The 26,797-nt window shown below is 38.1% G+C and overlaps 1 protein-coding gene across 1 annotated transcript; it reads left to right on the forward strand.

Moving 5' to 3' along the window:
• The first annotated feature begins 1,140 nt into the window (after window positions 1-1,140).
• Window positions 1,141-26,236, forward strand: LOC142160573 (uncharacterized). The gene is made up of 7 exons (XM_075215435.1): window positions 1,141-1,261; window positions 6,987-7,544; window positions 14,888-15,007; window positions 16,683-16,739; window positions 19,029-19,172; window positions 24,616-24,734; window positions 25,248-26,236. The coding sequence occupies exons 2-7, from the start codon at window positions 6,999-7,001 to the stop codon at window positions 25,261-25,263; spliced, it is 1,002 nt and encodes a 333-aa protein (XP_075071536.1). The 5' UTR covers window positions 1,141-1,261; window positions 6,987-6,998; the 3' UTR covers window positions 25,264-26,236.
• Window positions 26,237-26,797: the final 561 nt, after the last annotated feature.

Genomic DNA, 26,797 nt, shown 5'->3' on the forward strand with positions numbered 1-26,797 from the left:
AGAAAGGGCCGTATCTTGGATACATTCCGGAGGTAGAAGTAGCAGGATTTTGAGAGGGACAGAATGTGAGGTTTAAAAGAGAGGGAACTGTCAAATATGACCCAAGGCATCATCCTTGAGGGACAGAAAGGTGGGTAGTATTATAAACAGAAGAAGGAAGGGGTGGAAGGTGAGGGAGCCCTGGCAGAGGGGATGACGATTAGTTCAGTCTCAGAAATATTCAGTTTAGAAACAGCAGGAGACACAAGACATAAGGGAAGAAGTCCGGGGAGGAAAGATAGATTTGGGTGTCATCAGTATACAGGAGGTAATGGATGCCAAAGGAACAGATGAGGTCACCAAGGAAGGAAGTGTAAAGGGAGAAGAGCAGGGGCCAAAAACAGATCTAGGTAAGGGCTGTTGAGTCAAGTTAGCTGGTCATAACACTAAATCAATTGTCTGTGCTGAAAAACTGGTACTCTCCAGGGCAAATTTTAGGAACTAAACAGTCCAAATAATTATCAGGCTCTATATTTACCCAGTTACCATAAACTTTCTATATTAGCAATTATTTCCCTCATGGTAGCTTGGCTTGTCATTTCTGATTTCTATTATTAGTTTATTTCCATTGTAGTGTTTGAATTGTTTGTTATTGGATTAGTACGTTATGAATATCTTTTCCACTTCTTGCTACTAAAAGCAATTATATAGCCCTTTCCTGACCAGCCTGGTCATTGTGATTGGGGAACATCGCCTGCTCCAGAACTCCGCAGATTTTGGCAGCCAACACAGGTATCATGCACCTCTATGACTTGTAATAATGTTGGCCCAAATCAACTGTAGAGTGTTCATGTCTAGTGTCATATAGAGGTTTTGTTTATATATCATAAGAGAGAGAGAGAGAGAGAGAGAGAGAGAGAGATTTATATTTGTTCTTCTTTCTTTTTCTTTGAACACATATAAACATATGCACACAGCTCTACCTTGCAGCTTTCCAGGGTATGGAATGGAAATTATTTTAATTATTTTTTTTTCATTGGTACAAGTTTTATAGCATTTGAATCCATTGTGACTCTGGTAAATCTCTCTGCGTGTACAGTGATGTCATCAGCTGTGATTCAGGATTGGAATATGTCCAGCAGCAGAGGAAATATTTTATTTTAAACAAGCAGCAAGTCACGCTGCTGTGCCAGTTATTTTTTTCAGTTAATGTGTTCTGAGCTTTGGATGTGAGCTCCAGGGAAAGCAACAAGGAAAAGACTTGTATATATGAACGGAGGTGGTAAGTGGCAGCAAAAGATACGTTAGTAATATAGAGATTGCATTCTTTTGCCTGTATCCAGTATTGTAGGTTAGTAGATTTGTGTTGTTGTTAGAGTATAATGTGTCAATTTATAAATGTGTAACTATAACAGATTTATATAGCAATAATACTTGTATCAGTTGTACAACCTTTATGTTCAGTAAGCTTTTAGTAGATCTAAAAATCATAAATATATTTCAACTTCCACTTGATGGTAACAGACTGATACAAAAAAATGCAAATGTTTAATTTATCCTCTGATTCCCTGATCTAAAGTTCTTAAAACAAATCTCTTGCTCTGATCCTACCTGTTTCAAATTGACTGTATTTGTATGACTAGCAGCAACAACAGGTTAATCCTCAGTATACTTGGGTTGAGTAATCACCATCTCATCCCATGTATTCCTCTACAGAGCATAGATAGGTCCCAGCATTTGTATTCTCAGCAGTCATTTAATGTCGCCCAGTGCATTAATCTTAGTATAACCATTTTTTTGGACATGTTTTGTGGTCTCCCTGTTGCATTTCATCTCCTGAATGTATTCTCTATTTATGTAGTATTGAATTGCCTGCATGAAGCATTGTTTCCTGAGAAATGTATATTGGATAATTATTTTGGGTGCCACAGTGAGCTAGTTAGGGGTATAATCATGCTCCCACTCCAACCTCCAAGTCAATTTCCATGCTGCATATTCAAAGTTAAAGGTTTTCCTAATTCCCTTAGTGCTCTAAGCCTAGTTTTTATTAGCAAATCACATTTTCTGTCTCTTATATCATTCGTCACAGCATCTCAGCCTTTTATATCTTGGTGCTTGATGCAGCTTTTGTAGGGAGACCCCATGCTGTTTGGCCCCTAGCATTAGGGTAATCAGCCTAGGCAATGAGCACTGGATCTTGGTGCACATTTTGTTTGCTGTCTGTGTGTATGTATGTGTACAGGGGGGAGGAGTATGTTGTTTCTTTCAAATTCTGTAACTATTTTCAGTTTTTTTTAATATACATTAAAATATCAGTCATCATCATCAAGATGATGATGACAGGTGTATCTCGTATGTGATAGCATCACGACGCGCTTAAATAGTATCTTGAGGAATAATAGACATGTCTTGATGCAGTCACATTCTAATATCCTAAACGGAGTTGCACATATGTTAAGATACATAAAGCTCAACATAACCCCGTAAGAACACAATTTTTTAGATGTCATTGTTTAATAGATATCATAATTAGTGTGTCGCAACCCTCTAAAGTTTCTAACTTTTTTTACCTTTTTAGAACTAGAAACCAATTTTCTTATGTATGATACCTATAATGAAGATAGTAATGACATATAAAGGAAAAACTGTATAATATAATGGGAGGAGAAATGATAATGTGTGGTATTTGTAGGAAAATTTCAAGGCTTCATCCACTGTTTCTTCAGTTTGCTAAAGCCAGAAACATAATACAAAACAGGACAACCCATCAATATTGTCAGGAACACACAAGGAAATGGGATCCAATTTAGTCAGCCTGGCTTAGTGCCACCTTCCGCGAAGCATCAGCGTGGAGTCTAACATGGCGCAAGTGTTCAACAGGTATGGTTTTCACTGCAAACACCATGCAGGTCAGGGTCTTCTGTGCATGTACCACACATGACTGGCGGGTAATGGCAAAATGCAGGACTGTACCAAATTTAGGAGATTGGATAAAGATGTATATGATAACTACTGAACAGAAAGAAATGCTGACACAGTGGAAAGGACTGGTAATTCCAAGCACAAAGAACAAGGAGATTCACCACAGGAATATGAGGATGAGTGCCAAACGGAGTATGGAAATTAAGCGCAACACAAACTAGATCTGGCACCTTACAGGTATTTGACAGAGTCCACGCATATTACCACACTGAGTTTTGACTGGAGGTAGAGTAGATTTAGAATAGAAATGATTGATGATTAGTGGCTTAAGAAGAGAAAGACAGAAGACAAAAGGAATTTTGAAGTACTTGGTCATTTCAGTTTGAAGGCAGCTAGGTAGAATATTATGAAAATTACGAAGAAAAGAGTTCACCGCTGGAACTTCAGAAGAACAATAGATGAGAATCTACTTAAAAGAGGATGAATTCCAAACACAAAGAAGAAGGGTGCAAAAGTGGAGGTATCATGAAAGTGACTGTTTTGAGAAAATTCTGCCCAAAGTAGAAGATCCACCCAGTTGTCTTCATTAGCAGATGTGTAGACTTTGAAGAAGGTCCCAGATCTTGATGTAAATATTTCACCTGTCCATTAGAGTGAGAATGGTAAGCTGTGGAGAAATTGAGACAGATGTTTAAGTGTTTACACAGATCTCCAAAATGTAGGAATAAATTGAACCCCGCAGTCAGAGACAATTTCCTGCGGACACCTGTGTAAACACTCATGTAAACAGAATATCTCCTTGATGAAAAGTACAGCCAAGATAGAGGCTGATTGAAAGTCAACCGGTGGAATAAAGTAGGCCATCTTGGAGAAGCGATCCATCACTAATAGATGGTTTTGTATTTTTTACTAGGTGGAAGATCTGTGATAAAGTCTATTGCGATGTGAATCCATGGTTTCACATGAATGGGATATTGATGCAAAGGACCCATATGTGCTTGAAGGGGAACTTTATGATGAGCACAAATTGAGCATGCGGTGACAACTCCTTGATGTTGTACAGAGAGGTGTCCACAAGTGGTTCCGAAAGATGAGTTCATAGGATTTTTGAACTCCTCCATGCCCAGAGAAACCGAATGAATGCCCCCAATGAATTAATGTGTTTAGTAAACTATGAGATACAAAGATATAGAGGGAAAATGAATAGAACTGGTGTGATTGCAAGAAGACATTTTGGGCTTAATATGGGTCAATCCTCCAAAACATCAGAGTCATCAGTAACCTATAATGAACAAGCTAAGATATCTGCTATTTGACTAATGCAGATAAGATTGTAGGCTTCACAGAGATCCAATTAGTGAAAATTGTCACTCTATAGGTCAAATAGATAAGTGAGTAGAATGTGGGGGTAACAATTTTTCATGAGAAAGCATAAAGCCCATTGTACATAACCAGGGGCCCCCATCTTTTTTCTTAACAAAGAAGAACCCAGCTCCTGTTGGAGAGGATTGGGGCCTAATGAAGTCTCGCTGAAGGTTCTCCCTAATAAAGCAGACATAGCGTTGAGTTTCTGTAAAGAAGCATGGGTAAACTTGCCAACAAGAATCAGATAAATGGGGCAGTCCCAAACATAATGTGGCAGTAAATTTTGTTTGCTGAAAACGTCTTTGTTAACTGAATACTTTGGTGGCATGACGGGAGTCATAGAAGTAGCAGATGCTGATATCCGTTGGGGAGGTATTACTTTACGTATACTTGACACAAAGGTCCTCAAGCTAATATGTGAGCAGATGACCAATCCAAATGAGGCAAATATAATTGAAGCCATGGAAGACCAAGACTGATGAAGCTAGTACAGCAAGGGATCACTATAATGTAATTGTTTCTTTATGTAAATCCCTTACCTTGTGGTTTAGTTGAATGGCCCATAGCCAAATTGATCCATATGAAATTCTACTGCAATTGATGGCAATTAGAAAAACAGGAGCCTAAATAGGTAAAAATGGCAGAATCAACTTCAACTGTTACCTAGGAGATGAATTTTCCTGCAAAACAAGAATATAAATGAGCGGAAAAAGTTACAGACCTGGAAGTGCAACCAAGGGTAACAGTGATAGGGCGTTTGCTATAACCAGAACAAGTAAGAGAGTGGGAAACAGATCCTAAGCAATGACCCTGACCCTGGTAAATACACTGGAAGGTTCGTCATGGGACACATATGTTAAACTTGTTTTTGCGGCAGCTACATTCCTTAGTGAAAGAAAGAGACACATTACCCATTAAAATATTCACTCATAGCATACCTCCCAACATTTATCCTGACAAACTAGCCCAACAGCTGAGCCATGCAAATCTGCAATGCTAAAGACTCTGGGTCTTGTTGCACTCCACATAAATATCTACTACTCCTTGAATTTTATTTCTGTCTTTGACAGAAACTAGCTGGATGGCTAGGAAATATTATATAGAGCAAAAAACCAACACAATTCCTAGGCATTGGATATAATCTATATAACTAAATCCCACAAGGACTGTAATTAGATGAAGAAAATCAGTTTCTTTACAGAGGGGGGATGCCACCTACCTCAATAATACAAGATATAGACAGTTTATAAAAAAAACAGTAATGAGTGCCAGTCTAACTAGATATCAGTAGATAAAGCAATAACAATAAAATTAATAATAAATAAATATGGCAGAATTAACAATAGGCTCCTGGTTAAACAAATTATCTTTATTGAATAATTGCATACAAACAATCTAAAAACATAAACACATAAAAACAATTAAATAGCATACAGTAGGGGATCAAATGAAAAAATATCTAATATTCATTTAGGTACCATGACTGTAAGTCTTCTAAAAAAAAGTCTCCTTTGTTGCTTAGATCTATAATTACAATGCCGATGAATGATGAAGGAAATGGGGGCAAGAAAAGGCGAAGGGTCAACTCACCTCACTACCAGTCCAAATTAGATGGCAAGTCAGTTTCACACTAGGAGAATATGATACACTAATTTCCTGTATCAGACAGCTAAAGGGAACACTCCAATCTCCCTCTGAAATAACGGAGTCTAAAAGCTTTTTTATTTACTTGCCACTGGTGATTCACAGCAGCTGTTTGCTATTTGTGCCTCTGGTCTCCAATATGGATATCTGTCCCATACAACAATGAAACAAGTGCTGAATGGAGACACCACTTCCCCCATAATAATGATATAAGCTTGATAAAACTTGTATCTATATATATCACAAAGGGTTTTTTCACTCTCCTTCCTAACTGGCGTGCATGCATATCTGTGATTAGAGAAAATTCTTTCACAGAGGCTGTTACATATGCTACGGCTCAACGCTCAGATGGCTTATCAAGCAAAGTTATATTGTTCTCAGAGGTGGAATATAAATAAACAGACTGTCGAATCTATATCAGGTTGTTCACCTGTAAGTGTCAGTTTATCAGTTATGAGCTCATCAGCTGAAGAGAATTAAGTACACTGCATGGTTTGAGTGTACAATAAACTCTGCTTTATTAGTTACAAGTCCCTATCTATATAGCAAAAATCACATATTACAGAAAACTATGCCCCAAAAGGTTTTAACCACTCATGCTCCCTTCACACAGATGTTACTATATTCTCTCATTATCACACAGGAATACTCCCCAGAGGGGGGGGGCTGGCTTATCTCCTGTCTGCTATGTTCAAGGTTATTAGCATATTCTTGCAAATAATGAATTACTCCTACAAAACAGGTGCATCTAATTTGTATATAAGCTATAACAGAACAAAATGGCTATAAGGCAACAAGATGGCGTCAGCTTAGCAAAATCACATTTCTCACAGACCAACAATAGAAATAAGGTCACCAAGTTCCCCCACAGCAGCACAATGTAGGCTGATGTGTTTCGTCACTTAAGTGACTTTTTCAAAGGAAACACTCTATAGCCTAATTGAGCAATTACCAAAATTGTATCCTTATGAATATTTAAATGGCTAGACAGAATATGATACAACAATTAGTGATTTATTTTAATACTTAATAGTACACCTTAGAAATGACACTTTTCATTTTTTTTATATCAATAGTAATTTCTGCTAATGTCCTCACCAGTTGATGATGTCACCACCTGCAGCAATGATTCTGTCGAGTACACACCTTCTGAATATCCTATCTCTACTGCTTCCTCTACTGTTCCACCTGTCGATCAACAATGGAATAACTGTTCCTCTCCCCCTGCATATGAAACCCTTGGTTTTTCACCAACACAGAGTGTACATGAGACTACATCACAGTTAAATACCCCACCAACTGTTCAGCAATGGAATATGCATACTCAAAGATCTGCACCTAATGTTCCCTCTGTTTCTCAGATATTAAACAACTCACATACTGCTGATCAGCAGAATATACAAGGACTGAGCCCTACACATGATATTGTCCAAACTTCTCAAATATTAGTACGATCAACTAATTCTGAACAGTGGAATATGCAAATGGTTACTCCAGCACATGATGCCCCACCCAGTTCTTTAGCACTAAATGGCCCTACTGCTGCTCTACAACAGAACACAGATGCTTTGATCCCCGAAAGGACAACAGACTTTAAACATAGATTTCGGAATGGAAAACCAAGAGCTCTTGGGGTGAGTAATGAACAAAGTATTTGTGTATGTAATATATGGCCTTTTGACATAATAATAATTATTATTATTATTTTAATAATTTTGCATTAATTAGCTCAATATGTTGACTAAAAATGTAAGCTACTGAAATTGAAAAACCCATAACTCATCTTACAAAAATCCTTACAGTAAAAGCACTATGCATTTAATATATTTCTCCATGCCAAAACATGGCATGGAGAGATATATTATGACATGGCTATTATATTAACTGGCTTTCAGTGTGACAATGAGAATAAGTGCCCTCCCCTGTTATGTAAGTCATTTTTTAATAAGATTGTGGCTATGCAAATGATAAAAATGGACAGCGAATTAGAGCTCATAGCAAAAACTGGTACCAAGCTGAACTGTTCTGTTAAAAATAGTACTGTGTCTATATTCCTTACAAACAGCATAAAATGTTATTTATTGAACCACATATAATAATAAAATAATGAAGCTCCTCATTTTTTTTGTAACCCCAATTATTTAGAGTATAACATACAGACAACGTGTATATAATGTAACCCTTAAAAGTACATCAAATAACATTGCCCCAGGAGTCCTTAGGTGTTCCTTCTATACATACAGAATAAGAACACATAGGGCTAGATTTACTAAGCTGCAGGTTTGAAAAAGTGGGGATGTTGCCTATAGCAACCAATCAGATTCTAGCTTTCATTTATTTAGAACCTTATACAAAATGACAGCTAGAATCTGATTGGTCGCTATAGGCAACATCCCCACTTTTTCAAATCCGCAGCTTAGTAAATCTAGCCCATAATGAGAGTTACATCTGGCATGTAGAGCTAAAAAATATGATACTGTGAATATTTAGGAACAATTGCTGACTAGAGATACTGAAAAATGTTATCGAATTTCACAGCTTCAATGGAATGGCCATAAACATGTTTGCGGTACAATTGGCAATAGACCCTGATTTAAATTTGTGGTTCAAAATTTGCAGCTCGTGTTCAAGGTTTGTATTTCATAATGCACATTAATATTAGTTTTCTTAAATATTTTTATTCACTATTTAAATAATAATTCATATTTTTAATTAGAGAATATTAACAATTTTTACATTGGAGAACTTTGGACACGACTGTGTTTGATAATTTTGACATTCGCAATCAAGGTTTCACCATTTCAATTAAATACTGTTAAAATCTATTAATATAGAATGTGTTTGAACCAGTTCGATATTGTCTGAAACAGCTCAATTATTGTTGAAGTTTCTCAAACATGGTGAAACAGGCTTGAACTAGTTTGAAAATGAACGACAGTTTCAACTTTCTTGAAATATATTGAGATATAAAAAAAATGGTCCTAGGAGGTTTTAAGAATTTTATGATGTAAGAAAGAACACGGATGTGTTCAATGAATATTTGGGAAGTGCAACCCACCACCTTGAAGATACTGGTAGATGTGACAGACAAAGGATGTGGCCATCTCTACTAATTACAACTCAGAATCTTACAAGAATTCCTTTGAAAGGCTAGGTACACACAGATTTTTCAGGCAAATGATGCCAATCAGCCGATATACGACTCTTTGGTCAGATATCATGTTAGTGTGTAAATTTTCCCAATGCATGACAGTCATCCCAAAGTACCGATTGTCATTTCATTTGGTTGGTCGGCATGTTTGATAATCTCGTTCCAATCACCTTCCGATCCTGCAGTGTGCATGTGCTCATGTTTACGATATCCATAAAGTTTACAGAGTCCTGCTCTTTTCAGCCGATGCCGGCAATGAACATGTCCTGGTGACTAAACGTAGAGAGTGCTGAAGAGGGAATATTTGTTTACTCGCTCTGAGACTGAAAATTTTGCTTCAGAATTGCAGAAAACCTTGTTTTCTTTTGCTTTCTGCAGTGCCCAGGGGTGACAGAGGGCAGTCTCTTATACAGACTTTACTCTCTCAGTGGTTGAAAATATTCAACCAATCACATTGTGGAGTAGAGTGGAGTTGTCACATTTTAATTCTATTAAAATGTAAAATGGCAGTATAGAGAAATGCTGTATTATTACATTTTTTAGTTTCTTTTGTACATTATACATTTTTAATTATAAATATATCTATGTATTTATAGCACTAGTATATTCTGTCCTAGTTTCTGAAAATTACTGAATATTGTCAAGATGAGTTATATAATATCAACCAGGGAACCTGACCCATGTTAGTTTAATTTGTAACATATTAATATCTATGATCATGACTATTCAGATCTGTAGGGGCTGTAGGAACTGACAACCAATCAGATCTCAAAGGAGAGCCTCAAGTGTGCCTTGTTCAGAGCTACACATTTTTTCTTTTCAATTTTTTTATTACATTTGGGCTGTCAGATAAAGAGCGTTTTAAGATTTGCTGGAATTCTGTCTGCTAAAAACTCAGAACTAGGGATGCTCGGGCTGGAAACCGAGCCCACCCAAACTTAGGGGATCCGAGTAGGCTCGCAAGCCGGCTCGGCCCTTTCACACATCTTCAGATATGAATAGAGGCAAACTGTCATTGTTGTGTTGTCGGATCTCGTGGGCTTTGGATTCCATAAGTACCTCCCTCCCTAGGAGATCCAACGCCATTGCTCACACAGAAACACAGGTAGCAGTGTTCTTGTCACTCTCCATTCTCCAGTGACATTGCTCAGTGCCATTGCTCACACAGAAACAGGTAGAAGTGTTATTGTCACTCTCCAGTCTCCAGTGCCATTGCTTAGTGCCATTGCTCATACAGAAACAGGACGGGTAGCAGTGTTCTTGTCATTTGACAAAAATTTACTGGAAATGACTGGAAATTAATGTTATTGAGGATGATAATAATGTACAAATAAAAAAAGAGCCAAATTATGTGATTTAAAAAAAAATAATAGGAATTTTAGAAAAAAAAGGGATCCTAAACCAAAACCAAAACACACAAGGGCAGTTTTGACAAAGCCAAAACCAAAACCAAACCACAAAGTTAATCCAGATACAAAACCAAAACCAAAACACGGGGTCAGTGAACTCAGAACAGAAGTATCAATTTACATTGCATAGATGGAGGCTTGATAAACACAAAGGGCCTGATTTAAGTTGGAACGCAAATTTGGCATAATTTCCCTGTTTAAAAAGAACAACTTCTGTGTAATTCCGATCATATTCAAATCCAAAAGTTACTAAAATACATTATGATTTGAATAGGAATAGAAATATGCTCTGTATAAACAGTGCACACTTTCCATAAGCATAGACACACATGCAGCCTGAAGTATTTTTTAGGAGTATTTGCACTATGTTTATTATATGCATGTACAATTAATTCACATCAGAACATAATTTTATATGATCATAAATTTAAATAACAACTGGTAACCATTATAATAACAAACCTTCTAAACTAAACTAAGAACAAATGTAACCATCATTTTTTTCCAGTATAATCTATATACGAGAACATATATTTGAGAGTTTTTGAGAATATATTTGAGAATTTTTTTCATTAGATCTTTCTAACTAAATAAATAACTCTTCAATGTATACAGTTGTTCTGTTCTAGCTACTGAGATGCATGCTGTGTTGGTGATCACTGTCATCCAGCATTTACACCTGCCCTGCAGCAAGAGGCTTCCTGCTGAGGGAGCTAATCTTGTGAGACTTAGATCTTCTCAGCCCGCTCTGCACCCAGTGAGAGACTAAGGCAGGCTTTGTCTGTCAATGTCATGTCACACACTGTCTGGATACCTGGAGCAATGGGCGTACACCAAGATGGCTGTGGAGATATGTAGGTATTTTTCAATCACTTAGCTGACCATGGAAGCAAATGCAACTTCGTTTTATTGACATTAACTAACCAACAATTTCTGTTCTCCTTAACTGCCCAATAGAACACTGGACTGGATAGAATGTTGGATCTGCCAACTGCTTATCTGGACATGTCCACATGGCTCTTGTGGCATTTTCTAACTCCCCAATAATACCCATTTAATTATGTGCTTGAAGCACACCTGACGCAATTTAAAAACTTTTGCCAACTGGGGACTGGAGTCTGTATAGTGAAGCCATCATAAGTCTGGGGACTGTATAGTAAAGCCACCAGAGATCTGGGGTGGTCTACTTTATGAGGCCACCAGAATTTAGGGAAGACTGCATCGTAAAACCACCAAAGATTTGGGGGTCTGCATTTTAAAGTGGCCTCAATAATAGGTTTGGCACTGGTATGTATTATGTTTTGATTAGTGGGAAGAGGAAAATCTAACAGGAGCTTCCCTGCCCCAAAGCAGCCCTGATGTTAAATCAATAGCACCAACATTTAATAAATAGGCCCTCCTCCCTGCTATGAGCCCTAACAATAAGTTTATAGCATTCATATTTAATAAATAGACCTATTTCCTCCCAATATGCCCTAACATTAAATCATGATATTTACATTTAATAAATTAAACAATTTCCCCACCACCAGCCCCAACATTAAATTGCTAGCACTACCATTTAATCTGTTATCTTTGGCAATATATGGTAACTTTGGTGACACAACACTGATGTTGAGAAAGTTGTCTTCCTGGTTTTCCTTGCTCTCCCATGATCTTGCCAGTCAATGCTGTTTCTAACAAGAACAGTTAGATCTTTTGCAGACGTTGCACATCTTTACTTAAAGCATTGATATTGTATAGGTGGGTTCTTTAAAGATAATAGACAAAACATCAAAACTTTTGGGATTTTTACCCTCCATTGTCTTGCGTTAACAGGTGGAGTCAGGTAAAATGTGCATACATTTTCGAAGGTTCAGAACTGTGGCTTTTGTCTGTGTTCTAATACATCTCACTAAAGCACAAAAAATCAGGACAGGAAAAAAGTGATGTTAAACTATGTTACCCAGTCTCCTATCTCTAGTGCTTTGGTTTTCAAGTTTTAATAGAAACATCTGTTCTGTTTTGACATCTTGCTACAGGACAATGAGATCTGCTCAGGGCAAAAGGGATCTTCAAACATCCTTGTAACCCTAATAGGTCGTGCTTCGATTTTCAAGTTTTAATTTAAGCTTATGTTCTGTTTACATATTTCCCTACAGTGCTGTGGAATCTGTACAGTGGGAGGGGGTGTTAAACTGTGTCTCCCGTATTCATAGCCCTATTAGGTATTTATTGAATATTTGTGTTTGGTTATACATCTCATAAAAAATACTTATTTATGTCTGTTAGGTTTTTCAGCTTGGGAGAGGTGTCTGATTGTTTTCCCAGCAGTCCAGCACTTGTTTAATATGTAAGTGACCAAGAATAGTGCTGGCATTTTATATTTATAGCAATGTTTTGCATGAACTATTTTAATATATTAATTTATTAATGAGCTTGCAACAATAGTCATAGTCATGAGTAGGATATTCTGTCACATCAGCCAACTTGTGCAATTAGTGTTCCTTTTCTGCAAATTGTAACATGTATCTGTATTACAATAGCAGTAACCTAGACAGCAAGTCACAATATTGTAATAAGAGAATTTCAATACCCAGGTTTACGAATAGGCATATTAGTTAGTGTTGATTTCACGTATATAAATAGTATTAGTTTGGCTTTGGGCATCACAAAGTTACTTTTTTTCTGCCATATCACTTGCTTCAGCTACAGGGTTAGTCTAATTTCTGAGAAGTAGTGATGATAGTCTTGTATGCATGATATAACATGTGTTTGCCATCAGGAACAACTGCAAAACACAGTAATAAATGTATTTCATGGAAAAGAAATATAAAAAATGTGTAGGTATACCTATCTATCTATCTATCTATCTATCTATCTATCTATCTGTCTATCTATCTATCTATCTATCTATCTATCTATCTATCTATCTATTTAATCTCTCTCTCTCTCTCTCTCTCTCTCTCTCTCTCTCTATATATATATATATATATATATATATATATATATATTTATTTGACAATTACATTAAGTTTATTTAAAGAGTCAATATTTGCAATGTTGACCCTTTTTTTTGAAGATCTCTGCAATTTGCTGTGGCATGCTGTCAATCAAATTCTGGATCACTTACTGTCTGATGGCCAACCATTCTTGCCTAATCAATGCTTGAAGCTTGAATTCTTTATTCATAGCTTTTTTCTTAGGCAAAATTGTGAGTGAGTCCACTCCCTTGGCTGAGAAGCAATCCCACACATGAAGGTTCTCAGGATGCTTTACTGTTGGCATGACCCAGGACTGATGGTAGCGCTCATCTTTCCTTCTCTGGACAAGCGTTTTTCCAGATGCCCCAAACAATCTGAAAGGGGATTCATCAAAAAAAATTACTTTACCCCAGTCCTCAGCAGTCCAATCCCTGTATCTTTTGTAGAATATCGGTCTGTCCCTGAGGTTTTTCCTGGAGAGAAGTGGCTTCTTTGCTGGCCTTCTTGACACCTGGCCATTCTCCAAAAGTCTTCACCTCACTGTGCATGCAGATGTACTCACACCTGCCTGCTGCCATCCTGAGCAAGCTCTGCACTGGTGGGAGTGGGATCACTCACAATTTTGCCTAAGAACACAGCCATGAATAAAGAATGGTACCAAAACATCCTCCAAGAGCAACTTCTCCCAACCATCCAAGAACAGTTTGGTGATAAACAATACCTTTAACAGCATGATGGAGCACCTTGTCATATGGCAAAAGTGATAGCTAAGTGGCTCAGGGATCAAAACATCGAAATTTTGGGTCCATGACCAGGAAACTTCCCCAGACCTTAATCCCATTGAGAACTTGTGGTCAATACTCAATAGGTGGGTGAACAAACAAAAACCCACAAATTCAAACAAGTAGAATTGATTAGACAAGAATGGATGGTCATCAGTCAGTATGTGGCCCAGAAGTTGATTGACAGCATGCCAGGGCGAATTGCAGAGGTCTTCAAAAAGAAGGGTCAACACTGCGATATTACTCTTGCATAAACTTAATGTAATTGTCAAAAAAAGCCTTTGACACTTATGAAATGCTTGTTATATTACTTCAGTATACCATAGCAACATCTGACAAAAAGGTCTAAGAACACTGAAGCAGCAAACTTTGTGAAAATCAATATTTGTGTCATTTTCAAAACTTTTGGCCATGACTGTATATGTGTGTTTTGTTTTTAACTGTTTTGTCATTAATGCTTATATTATTAACAGATAATATTAATTCTATTGTTTTTTTCCTGTTCCTTGTGGCATTTGGGAGTACCCAGAGCCGATTTCCGTGTGTTTTTAAACAAACGCACGTTGCGATCAGATTGCGTTCCTTGATGAATCAGGCCCTCTATGTTTTATATACATAGATAAATATATGGAATTATCGACTAACTATTCTGTCATCTTTTCTTATGTCTAGATTTTGCTGATTCTTGCTGCCATTGTGCAGATTGGAGTGGGTATTGGTCTGGCATACAGTAAACACAATTACCTTCTTACCTCATTGTCATATGGTATTCCATTTTGGTCACCAGCAGTTGTAAGTATTGAAACCATAACTTAGGGGGTCACTAATCTAAACTGGTGCATAGGTGGCTAAGCAAGAAAAAAAACATATCAAAACTGTTTGGAGATATTTGTTCTTTATGTTTTAATGTTGTTATTAAGCATATTCACACAGATATATTTATCAAATCTATTGTTTGATGTATCAGCAATACCAAGTCAGATAAGGTAATTACAACAGAACAAAACATTTTACCTATTGCAACTGAATGGAAATAAACATTTAGGGCTAGATTTACTAAGCTGCGGGTTTAAAAAAGTGGGGATGTTGCCTATAGCAACCAATCAGATTCTAGATTTCATTTATTTAGTACTTTCTACAAAATGACAGCTAGAATCTGATTGGTTGCTATAGGCAACATCCCCACTTTTTCAAACCCGCAGCTTAGTAAATCTAGCCCTTAGTTTATTACGCTACAGAAACATATTACTAAGAAAATGAAACAATGAAGTTTCAAGTTATTGTTGTATACACTTTTCTTAACTTTTATTATCCATCCGCAGCATGTGTCCTAGTGGTAAAAACACAAAATCATATTGTAGTTTTCACATACTGATGACTGCATTGTGTTTTGATTCACCTGCCTTGAAATAGTATTAGTCTCTAACAGAAACAGAAATGTCAAACTGACTGTGACAGAGAGGGAAAACAAAAGTAAATATAGAAAATTTTCAACAATAAATCTTCACTAGTATCTGGCAAATATATGTAACTCCAGTAAGTTAAGATTATTATCATTTAAATCTTTTGGTACAATCCCACTTTTAATCCACCATAATTATTTATTTTTCAATGTGATGTATTGCTATTGTTTTGCCTTTCTGTGATATAGGTGTTTTCAACACTTTATAAATTCTCCTTTTCTATCTGTAGTAAATATGTTGTTCTGAATTTAAATATAGATGATGGACCGTGATATACCTGTAGTCAGTGGAGGAACTTTCGCTACTGTAGGGGAGCCAACTGAAGGGGACCATAACTGGTCAATCCCTCGAGGACACCGCTCTGTCTCAGAATAATCCCATATTTCGGGGCTTCTTTGCACATGTACTGAAGAGAACCCTCTTCTGCTATTCTAAGTTTTGCTATGGAACCCAGTGATAACTCATTCCACCACTGTTCTAGATGTTGCCAACAAGGCCAAAAAATGCCAATTGAATTCATAGCAGGATAACACAAAAATCTGTTTTCCATCTTTTAGCCAGCCTTGTCAATTTCAGGCCCTAGGCACTAGTCAAAGTTACCTTGTGCGGGATCAGTGACTGATTTGTGGAGCGTGAGAATCATGTGACCCACATAATATACTCTATAAAGGAATATAGCTGGTCATACTGGTTCCTGGGGCAACATCTGAAATGGTGCCACGTACATACCATACAGACACTAACATGATTGCTTGTATAAATGTACTATACCATATAAAACACCAAAATTCTCACTTTCATCACTACTAGGTTACCAAGAAGTTAAAAACCACTAATTCAATTTTGAAGAAAGTGCATCAACGTTTTTAAATGGTTTGTCTGTATGTTGCTGCCTACAAAACTTAGTATAATACTTTTTTTTACTCCAGGAAATTCTTTCATTTTACACCTTTGTCAATAGGGACTGGTGCTTTTCACATATGTGTTTTGTTATGTTTTCACAGTACATCTTGGCAGGATCTCTGCTAATTGAAGCTTGGGCCAAACCTTCCATCTTCCGGGTGAGTTCATTTCTACAAAGTATTATTTATAATGATGTTTTATTAATAAGGAGATTAGTGTTGTAAAGACTGGGATTTCTTGTATGTCGGGTTTTATAATGCGTCTTACCAAACAATTCTTTTCGATAAATTAGTATTTTTGAGCTTAATGAGTCCAAAAAATGTTTACTACATTTGGAATACAACATATCCATTGAGTGACTTCTACAGAATGTATAAGGATAATGATTATTATATTATGGTACAGGTACAAGCCAAATTAAATATAATGCTCCATATTATTCTCTAGTTATGTTCCATTGACTGCACAGAAGATGATGTACATATGGTGATTATGGCCTGTTTCCTCCTGATTGAAATTAAATGTCATAGTGCAGTAGCTCTTTGAATGGTCTCCTGTCTAACTGCCTCATGAGGGTTTACACCAATCAGCCACAACATTTAAATCACCTACCTAATATTGTGTTGGTCCCCGTCGTGCCACCAAAACAGCTCTGACCCATTGAGGCATTGGCTCCACAAGACCTCTGAAAGTGTCCTGAGGTATCTGGCACCAGGTCCTGTAAATTGTGAAGTGGGGCCTCCATGTCTCGGACTCTTCAAACCATTCCTGAAGTATTTTTGCAGGTGGCAAGGTGCGTTATCCTGCTGAAAGATGTCGCTTGCATTAGGGAATACTTTTGTCATGAAGGGGTGTACTTGGTATACAAAAATATTTAGGTAGGTGGTATGTGTTAAAGTGACATCCACATGAATGTCATGACCCAAGGTTTTCCAGCAGAACATTGCTCATAGCATCACACTGCCATCACCGTCTTGCCTTCTTCCCATAGTGTATACTGGTGCCATTTCTTCCCCAGGGTAACGGTGCACACGACCCCATCCGTCCAAATGATGTAAAAGAAAATGTGATTCATCAGATCAGGTCCCCTTCTTCCATTGCTCCATGGTCCAGTTCTGGCACTCATGTGCCCATTGTAGGTGATTACAGTGGTGAACAGGGGTCAGCATGGGCACTCTGACTGGTCTGTGGCTAAGCAGCTCCATATGCAGTAAGCTGCGAGGAACTGTGTGTCCTGACACCTTTCTATCATAGCCAGCATTAACTTTTTCAGCAGTTTGTGCTACACTAACTCTTCTGTGGGACTGGACCAGACGGCCAGTCTTTGCTTCCCCACACGCATCAATGAGCCTTGGATGCCCATGACCCTGTCACCAGTTGTCCTTCTTTGGATCACTTTTGGTAGGTACTAACACCCCACAAGAACTGTCGTTTCTGCGATGCTCTGACCCAGTCGTCAATCCATCACAATTTGACGCTTGTCTAAGTCACTCAGATACTTACACATTCTCATATTTCCTGCTTCTAACACATCAACTTCATTGTAATGAGATAATCAATGTTACTCACTTCGCTTGTCAGTGGCTTTAATTTTGTGACTAATTGGTGTATGTCAGTTTTCTGTGACTTCTGTCAATCAGTTGTTCCAGAATATCTGGAGAGGTCTTATCTGGTGTGGTCTCGGGAATAACTTGCATCCAAGAGCCTCTCACTGTAGTGGGACAGGGGTTTTCATACCATTTTGTGTACTCATCTCTTTAGTAGACACACACTTGACCCTTGCATTCACTATTCATCTGAGACATTGCTGACATGCTTGTCTTAGTGAGTAACATTTTCCAATGATTTCCAGGGACACTTACCAGGTGCATCAAAGCACACCATGTATGAAGGTGTCTATGTACATGTTGCTGCGCTAAAATCACCTCTCAATGAATTTTTACTAGAACTGGCTATGACCCTGTTGTACTGTGTTTTAATTACTCTTCTTCAATAGATATTAACTCACAAAGCCCAGAGAACAAGTAATACCATCACCCAGTATATAGGATAATATGACTAGTATTATGCAGTTCGAAAATATAAAGCAACTAAATAAAAAAAGGACATTTCGAGGGAAATGCCTTTAAAACCTGAAACTGACAATGCCCCAAAATATTTTGATTGATTTTCTGTTTTTTATGCATCCATATTAATTTTGTTAACATAATTTGTGGCTATATGTGTGAACTATTTATAAAATAAAAAGAAGAATTGCTAGAAAAGGAAGCATTGACCTACATTATATCAAACTTACAAGACTTTCCTCCCCACATCAATAAGAATGGGAGGGGTTCCACTATCAGTTTTGAATGTTCGGGAATAATGGCTCAGTGAATTCTGAGTCAGCCCTGGATGGTGGCCACAGGCCCGCCAATATTTAAAATATTCATCTTCTATTTCTATAGGTCAAACGCTCAGGATTATTCAGCTTAATAGCCTTTGTCATCAGTTTGGCTGGACTTGTGTTTAATTTTCTCGACCTTCAAAAATTTGAGTGTTCCTTGGGTTACTACGATTTCTATGAACATTCCAGCTGTCAACATTTATACGTAAGTTATGTTTTTTTTTTATGTTAACATTTTTAGTTTTTCAGCTAAGCATTCTACAACATAAATCATCTTACAAAGAGAAATTATTACTTCCATTCTTGGGTATATTTACTGATTTATGTTATTATTGTTTGACAAATATTGTGTTATAATTTTTTATAAAGTTACTATTGTAGTGTCGCACATTGCACCAGTTATCTTTCATTCTGGTCACTGTTCTTACCTGTTTCCCTTCACTTAAGCCTCTCAACCCAATGCCTCCTAATTCTTTGACACTGACCCCTAGGTATATTTTTAATGGATACAAGATAGTGACAGCTGTCAGTGAGAATAAAAGAATTTCGGCCTGTGGCTAAAATATATGTATTAGTAGAAATATTCTCATTTTCATCGCATTTAGATAAAAAATGTATAATGTGCTTGCCTAATTACTGGAAAATATAATACTGTTATTTTTTTTGTTATATTTTGTATTCAACATGCTGCCGGTGATCTGAAAATAAATATCTCTATCAGACTAGAAGAAAATTATGTTTTTAAAAGATATTGTATAGAACAATGTTATATTTGTGACAATATTTCCTTATACACTATTATTACGCCTAGAGTATCCTTGCTCACTTTTTAGATGCAACTGCTGACACCCCTAAAGATAACAAAGATTTTGTTAAAACATATTGGGCCTGAGTCATTAAAGAGAGTAAAGCATAAAAAAAGGAGTACCATTTGCACCTGGGCAAAACCATGTTGCAATGGAGGGGGAGGTAAATTTAAAATGTGGGGACAGATTTATAGCTGGGGTAGAGCATGTCCTATATCAACATTAAATTTCAGTGTAATAATAAAGTTATTAAGTATTTGTGTGTTAGATGAAAAAACAGCCAGTATTTAACTTATGTGCAAAATAATTAACTAATTTGCACCCCTTGTAATGAAACATGGTTTGTTCCAGAGAACATTTACTCCTTTTTTGCCTTAATGACTCAGGCCCATTGACTTAGAATGCAGTTATTTCTGACTCAATTAAGTTTTTATTTGCAAATCACAGGAAGCCCAGTGACATTTTTTTATACAGCTTTACAAATTTATTAATTTATGCCTCTGTTTCATTGCATGGAGATGCTATACAGATGATGATCTTTATCTTTGGTGATAGCAAGGAGTCCTTACTCTCATAATAATAGATAGTGGATTTCACTTTATTCATTAAAATGCAAAAGATTGCTACTATACATTTCTAAGTACATTTGACACTCAAGAAAAAGCATGGAGTAGGTTTAATGGGAAGAACAAACTACAAATCACATAAGTTTTCAGCCTTTTAAAAAAAAATACTGGATTCTTGGGAGAGTGGCTTGACAGCCGTTCTATGCAGCCACACTATTTGTGAGATTTATGGTGGTGAAAACAAAAAGTAAAGTCTCGGAAAGTGGGATTATGTGCAATCCAAGAGTCAAACAAACCATCCCCGGCCATGTGTCTGAGAATCTTTCCATTGAGGGTGAGGTGTATCTTGAACCTGACCTGTCCAATTCAGCCAACAGAATAGTGTTGAAATCTCTCCATATAAGTAAAAGGCCCCATTTGAAATTCTGCAAAGAATTTATGTAAAAAAAAAAAGCCAGGGAAAGAAAGTGGACAACTAACCTCTCAAAGAGGGAGGAGTGACCTCTGAGTTTGAGATTACGGGAAGGATAGGTGATCGGCCTGTCTGAGGAAGTACAGGTTGGTTGGGCTAAGATGGTGTAAAGGCTAATGTATACAGCTTAAACTTAAACATAACTGTGAAGAGAGGATGGAGACTATACTGCCTCACCTCTCACAATTCCCAAATTGATGGGGGTGGGACTAAGCCAGCAAGTGCAAGTCTTACCGGAAACATAGAACAAAGTCCAGTACAGTAATCCAACAGGATTAGGATGGACAGAGAAATTCACATTAGACATAAAAGTAAAACATTTCAAAAACAATACTGGGTTCTTGGGAGAGTGGCTTGGCAGCCGTTCTATGCAGCCACACTACTCGTGTGCTCCAGGGAATATTGTGGGTATTTAAAACCCATTGGGGACCTCTTCTACCCTGACCTGCAGAATCTGGGCCCATTACACACCACTTAAGATACTGGGTTCTCGGCGGCTTTGTGTAGCACACCAGAGACACTGCACCCATGGTGGATTTGATCAGGGCCTGCACCTCGTGGAGCACACTATCCTACAGACTTACTGCCTCTGGCCCCTTATCCAGGTCTTCAGCTTACCCGGTGATAGTGGATCCCCACCATGGGCTACAGTAGCTGCTCTGCTCCCCCTTTACACCCATTGAAAACTTATCTCCGATTCCGGCTGCAGCTGCGACTGAGTTTCAACACTGATGGAGCTGCCATCTCCATTGGGACCCGACGAGTGTGATCTCCCCAGTGCAGGTGAGATCACTAGAGGTGATCCCCCAATTGCCTCCTATGACTTGTCCCTGAGCGGTGCACACTGTTTTAAGATCTGTACCATACAAGTTTTTTCCTGGTGCCTCGTCGTTTTCACCTAGTGCTGGCCACTATTCCAGCCTCATGTGGAGTGCCCCAAGGGCATAATACCTGGCATCTATTTCTCCCAGGCTCCCTTTACATCAGAGAAAGACATTGAACCGATGTTAGCAAACAGCAGTCTTTCTTTCATACCCAATAACACTGTACAGAAAACCTATTTCCTTCAGAGTTTTGCTGTCACCTGCAGGGGGTTTTAAGAAACTACAACTGTTTCAAACTCTAATGCCAATTCAGTTTCAGAATCATTGGAGATCTTCAATCCTTTTTTGTGTTTACAATTTCATATTCTGACAGCTGTATTTATGTGTAACTGACAATATATATCTGTCTCTGTCTGCCCGGAAACACTCTCACAGACAAACATCATTTGTTTTTCCCGTCATTCAACTTGCTGAGAAATAATCCCAAAGGTAAAAAGGGTACGCAAATGGAGATACTGCTCTCCCCCGATCTTCACCTCAAGCATCATCCACAATACCAACAGAAACCACGGATGTCCTAGATACTATTCAGGTTATGACACTGACACTGCAGAATACATTTATGGTTGAATTTCAGAAACTGTCTGAGGATCTACGAGGCGAAATTACAATGTTGTCCAAAAGATTTGCGTCTATTAAGTACAAAGTGGACTCTAATACTAAAACGTTGCATAAAGCAACACAAAACATTGATTATTTATATAGGAAGTTGGCATTTTTCAAGGACAAAGCTGAAGACCTTGAGAATAAGGAGCACAGAAACAACCTCAGGGCCCCTAATGTACCAGAGTTTAGAGATCATCAACATCTTGAGCTGTACTTCATCCGCTTCATTTAATCCCTTGTCCCCGAACTTTCTGCCCACAATATTCAAATTGAATGTGCTCATAGAGCCTTGCATCCCTAACCTAAAGGGTCTGAACTGCTTAGAGTTGGTGTTCTTAAATTTCTTTCATTTAAAACCAAGGAACGAATAGTGAAGACTTGTAGGAACTCCCCCAACATCTTTACGAAGAATCCAAGATCCAGATCTTCTACGACCTGGTACCTTCCACAATTGTTAAACAATGATAGCGTCGAGAGGTGATGAGACCTCTACAAGAACATGGCTGCAGATATAAATGGGCCTTCCCTTTTTAGCTGATTGCGGAAGCTGGAGGTCAACAAATTACTGTGTGTGACTCCACGGAAGGTAGGAAATTGCTCCGGAACCTCGACCTGGGTCGTACAGCACCACCACACAGTCATAAAATCCTTTTATTGCTTCTTCCATCCTGGCTGTTTCTGTATGCTAGAGGCCATATTGTAGATATTCAAGTCTCTTTAGGCAGTAGAGACTACAGGAAACCCATCACCAGTCATGGTACCCCAGTGGCTGCTCTGCTTTCGAGCAGTCAGCTTCAAGCCAAGATCCTTTTGGTTCGTTTTTACAGCGACTCCTTGTTGTCTCCTGTGAGCCTTTTTTTTTTCATTATGTTTTGACTTGTTCTAGTTTTTTTTGTTCTTTACTTTATAGGGTGAATCTCTGTCCTGCAACATTTACAACAACATCTGTTTTATATCTTACGAGACAATGTTTCCCTCGCTCCCTCTTAGTGTTCAGAGTAGCTGCGCTCAGGACTGCGAAGAATACAATGACTTTAACCATTCTTATTACTCTGGATGCCTGGAGAGAGTTAATGAATCCTAGAATCCTAGATATTTTTATTCCTTATTTGATTACAGTAACTCTACAATGATTCTTGAAATGTTTTACTTTTATGTCTAATGTGAATTTCTCTGTCCATCCTAATCCTGTTGGATTACTGTACTGGACTTTGTTCTATGTTTCCGGTAAGACTTGCACTTGCTGGCCTAGTCCCACCCCCATCAACTCGGGAATTGTGAGAGGTGAGGCAGTATAGTCTCCATCCTCTCTTCACAGTTACGTTTAAGTTTAAGCTCTATGCATTAGCCTTTACACCATCTTTGTCCAACCAACCTGTACTTCCTCAGACAGGCCGATCACCTATCCTTCCCGTAATCTCAAACTCAGTGGTCACTCCTCCCTCTTTGAGAGGTTACTTGTCCACTTTCTCTCCCTGGCTTTGTTTTTTTTTTACATAAATTCTTTGCGGAATTTCAAATGGGGCCTTTTACTAATATGAAGAGATTTCAACACTATTCTGTTGGCTGAATTGGACAGGTCAGGTTCAAGATACACCTCACCCTCAATGGAAAGATTCTCAGACACATGGCCGGGGATGGTTTGTTTGACTCTTGGATTGCACATAATCCCACTTTCCGAGACTTTACTTTCTGTTTTCACCACCATAAATCTGACTCCAGAATTTACATGATTATGGGATGCAGTAAGGCCATTCAGTAACTTCTTAAAAAGGATGTCCTCGCTAATCCTTGGTCCGATCACTCCATTGCAATGTGGCTATAACTGCTAGACTTGTGCTTTTTTGTTGTTTGCAAATCATTTTAACTTTATAGCACCACACCCCTTCCCTCTCCTTTTGTCTCTCCTCATACCTACCCACCCCCTCCCAATGTATACAAATGTAGCACTTCTTTAATCACTAGTCAGCAGTCCTACTTGGTCTCATTATCTGGGCTCATTTGACGTTGTTGTTTCATTTGTCAATAGGCTTTTCAACGTATTCTGGCCTTTATAGTTCTCATGTCAATTTTAATACGGTCTGTTTCGAATAATCTGTCTTTTTCCTATTTACTGTATCTTATGGATCATTGGTGACCTGTATTATTTCTCTGCTATTATAAATTAAAGTTTTGTTAAAAAATACTGGAATCTTATTGGGTGGATTATTAATTAATATTATTATATATTTTTCTTTATATTAAGTACATTATATGTTTGATGATCCGTTTTAAGCACTATCCCAACAAAGGTATCATGATTTTGTTTTCACAGTCAAATACATATAAAGTGTTTTTAACCCTTATTGGCACAAATGTTCTGGCATTGCTTTTATCCATCTCCACGGCCTGCATTGGAAACAATGCTGTTAGATACGCTGCACGGATAAACAGGTAAGAAACTATTGAAGACAATATAAAGATTTGGGGCAGGGTAGTTTCTAAGTCTTAGGGTTAGATTTACTAAGCTGCGGGTTTGAAAAAGTGGAGATGTTGCCTATAGCAACAAATCAGATTCTAGCTGTCATTTTGTAGAAAGTACTATATAAATGAAAGCTAGAATCTGATTGGTTGCTATAGGCAACATCCCCACTTTTTCAAACCCGCAGCTTAGTAAATCTAGCCTTTAGAATCTAATACTATGGGGTATATTTACTAAACTAAGGGTCTGAAAATGTGGAGATGTTGCCTATAGCAACCAATCAGATTCTAGCTGTCATTTTGTAAAATGCACTAAATAAATGGAAGCTAGAATCTGATTGGTTGCTAAAGGCAACATCCCCACTTTTTCAAACCCGCAGTTTAGTAAATATACCCCTATGTCTTAAACAGTAATTAAAGTAATAGTTCAGATCTTACACATTTGCCTTGTGCTTCATTAATATTACTGACTTTTTATTAATTTAGGTTGGACATTGGGTAACACAATGGACGGTCAAGGAAGGATTCTCAAAATGTACAAAATGGCCACAGCCTTAGAAGACTTTGAAAGGCATCAACAATATTTGCTCATGCAGAAAACAACAAAATACAGAGATTTTTTTCTCTACAATGTACTTAATACACATTTTATCTTTCACTTATAAACTAAAACATAACTTATTCTTACTGTACAGCCTGCGCTATAACTAAACAATTAACTATTTCTGAACGTTCCAGATGTTATAACAGTATTGTAAGTTCAAAAGTGGTTCAGCAAAGATTTCAAAAACAGTATGGTGGCAACTCATTTGGCCTCTTCTCCATAAGTGATGAATTAGAGGGATTACAAAGAATGATTAAAATATCACTATATATAAGGCAAGGTTTGAATTATTTAAGGTAATTGGCATTGGTGGTTAAGTAATGAAACAATAATGCAAGAATGCTGAATCTACAGCAGGTTATCCCGTTTCTAACTTTGCAACCAAAAAACGTTGAATCACACTTAAAAAATGCCACAATTATTGTTAAGGTTTTGTTAGGAACCCCAGAAGTCAGCACCACAAAACCCGGAGTCTACTCAGAAGTCTGTTTTTCACTGGAGCCCCTAGTGGTGGGGACAGACTTGGCCGCAGACAGCTGAGGGTCGGGGGATGGGTACTGGCTGCGGAGAACCAGAGGCGATGTCAGAATACAGCAGGGTCGGGGTCACAGGAAAAGGTTCAGGTCCAGGGACAGGCAAATAGGTCAAGGTCACAGGCAAAGGTTCACAATCGAGGGACAGGCAAATAGGTCAAAGTCACAGGCAAAGGCTCAAGATCCAGGGACAGGCAATAGGTCATACACAGAAAATCCAATCAAAGGCACACAGCAGCAAGGTACAGGAGCAGGCTATAGCCTGAAACACAGAACTATAACCAGCAGGGAGGCTAAGCCCTCCCTGCCTTATAAACAGGCGCTGGCCAATGGAAGCAAGGAACTAATCAGCCCTAAGGGCTTGTCATATTCAAACAAATGAGTAGTAGCGCGCGTGCCCGGCTGGACGCGGTGCTATCAACTGTAGCGTCCCGACCGTTGCCTAGGCAACCGTCGGGACAGGAACCAGAAGTGACGTCCCGGTCGTCATAGCGATGGCCGTGGCGCAGGTGAGTGAGTCGCGGCGGCTGGGCACCGCCGCCGCTCGTAACAGGTTTAGGATGAGTTGTAAACAGGTCTTCCTTTCATTGCTGAAAATTTGATAACTACTGATCTGAAAATTGTACTTGTGTTTAAAGTTCTGTCAAAGTCATCAAGTTTGAGTCATTATCATAAAATTATACTGCTTCATGTTGCTGTCATTTCATCATAATTCTTTGGTGGGGGTTAACTTACTTCACATTTACCTGCATGTGGCTCCTGTAACATGGTGCATGAAAGCTGCAGAGCCACAAGGGTGGATCTCAATACAGCTGTGCAAGCAAAACTATTCTCTGCAAGCTTCATTGTGGCAGCATTGGGTGTCAAATGCATATACCAATGATGAATCTTGGGGGTGT

Source organism: Mixophyes fleayi, chromosome 6 (genome assembly GCF_038048845.1).
Source record: "Mixophyes fleayi isolate aMixFle1 chromosome 6, aMixFle1.hap1, whole genome shotgun sequence".
Taxonomy (NCBI): domain Eukaryota; kingdom Metazoa; phylum Chordata; class Amphibia; order Anura; family Limnodynastidae; genus Mixophyes; species Mixophyes fleayi.

What these genes read in the sequence shown, in the direction of transcription:
- LOC142160573 (XM_075215435.1), top strand. Translation starts at nt 6,999, where the DNA reads ATGTCCTCACCAGTTGATGATGTCACCACCTGCAGCAATGATTCTGTC. An exon ending in CCAAACCTTCCATCTTCCGG is followed by an intron (nt 16,740 to 19,028) that starts GTGAGTTCATTT and finishes CTATTTCTATAG; the next exon opens with GTCAAACGCTCAGGATTATT. An exon ending in CCAGCTGTCAACATTTATAC is followed by an intron (nt 19,173 to 24,615) that starts GTAAGTTATGTT and finishes TTGTTTTCACAG; the next exon opens with TCAAATACATATAAAGTGTT.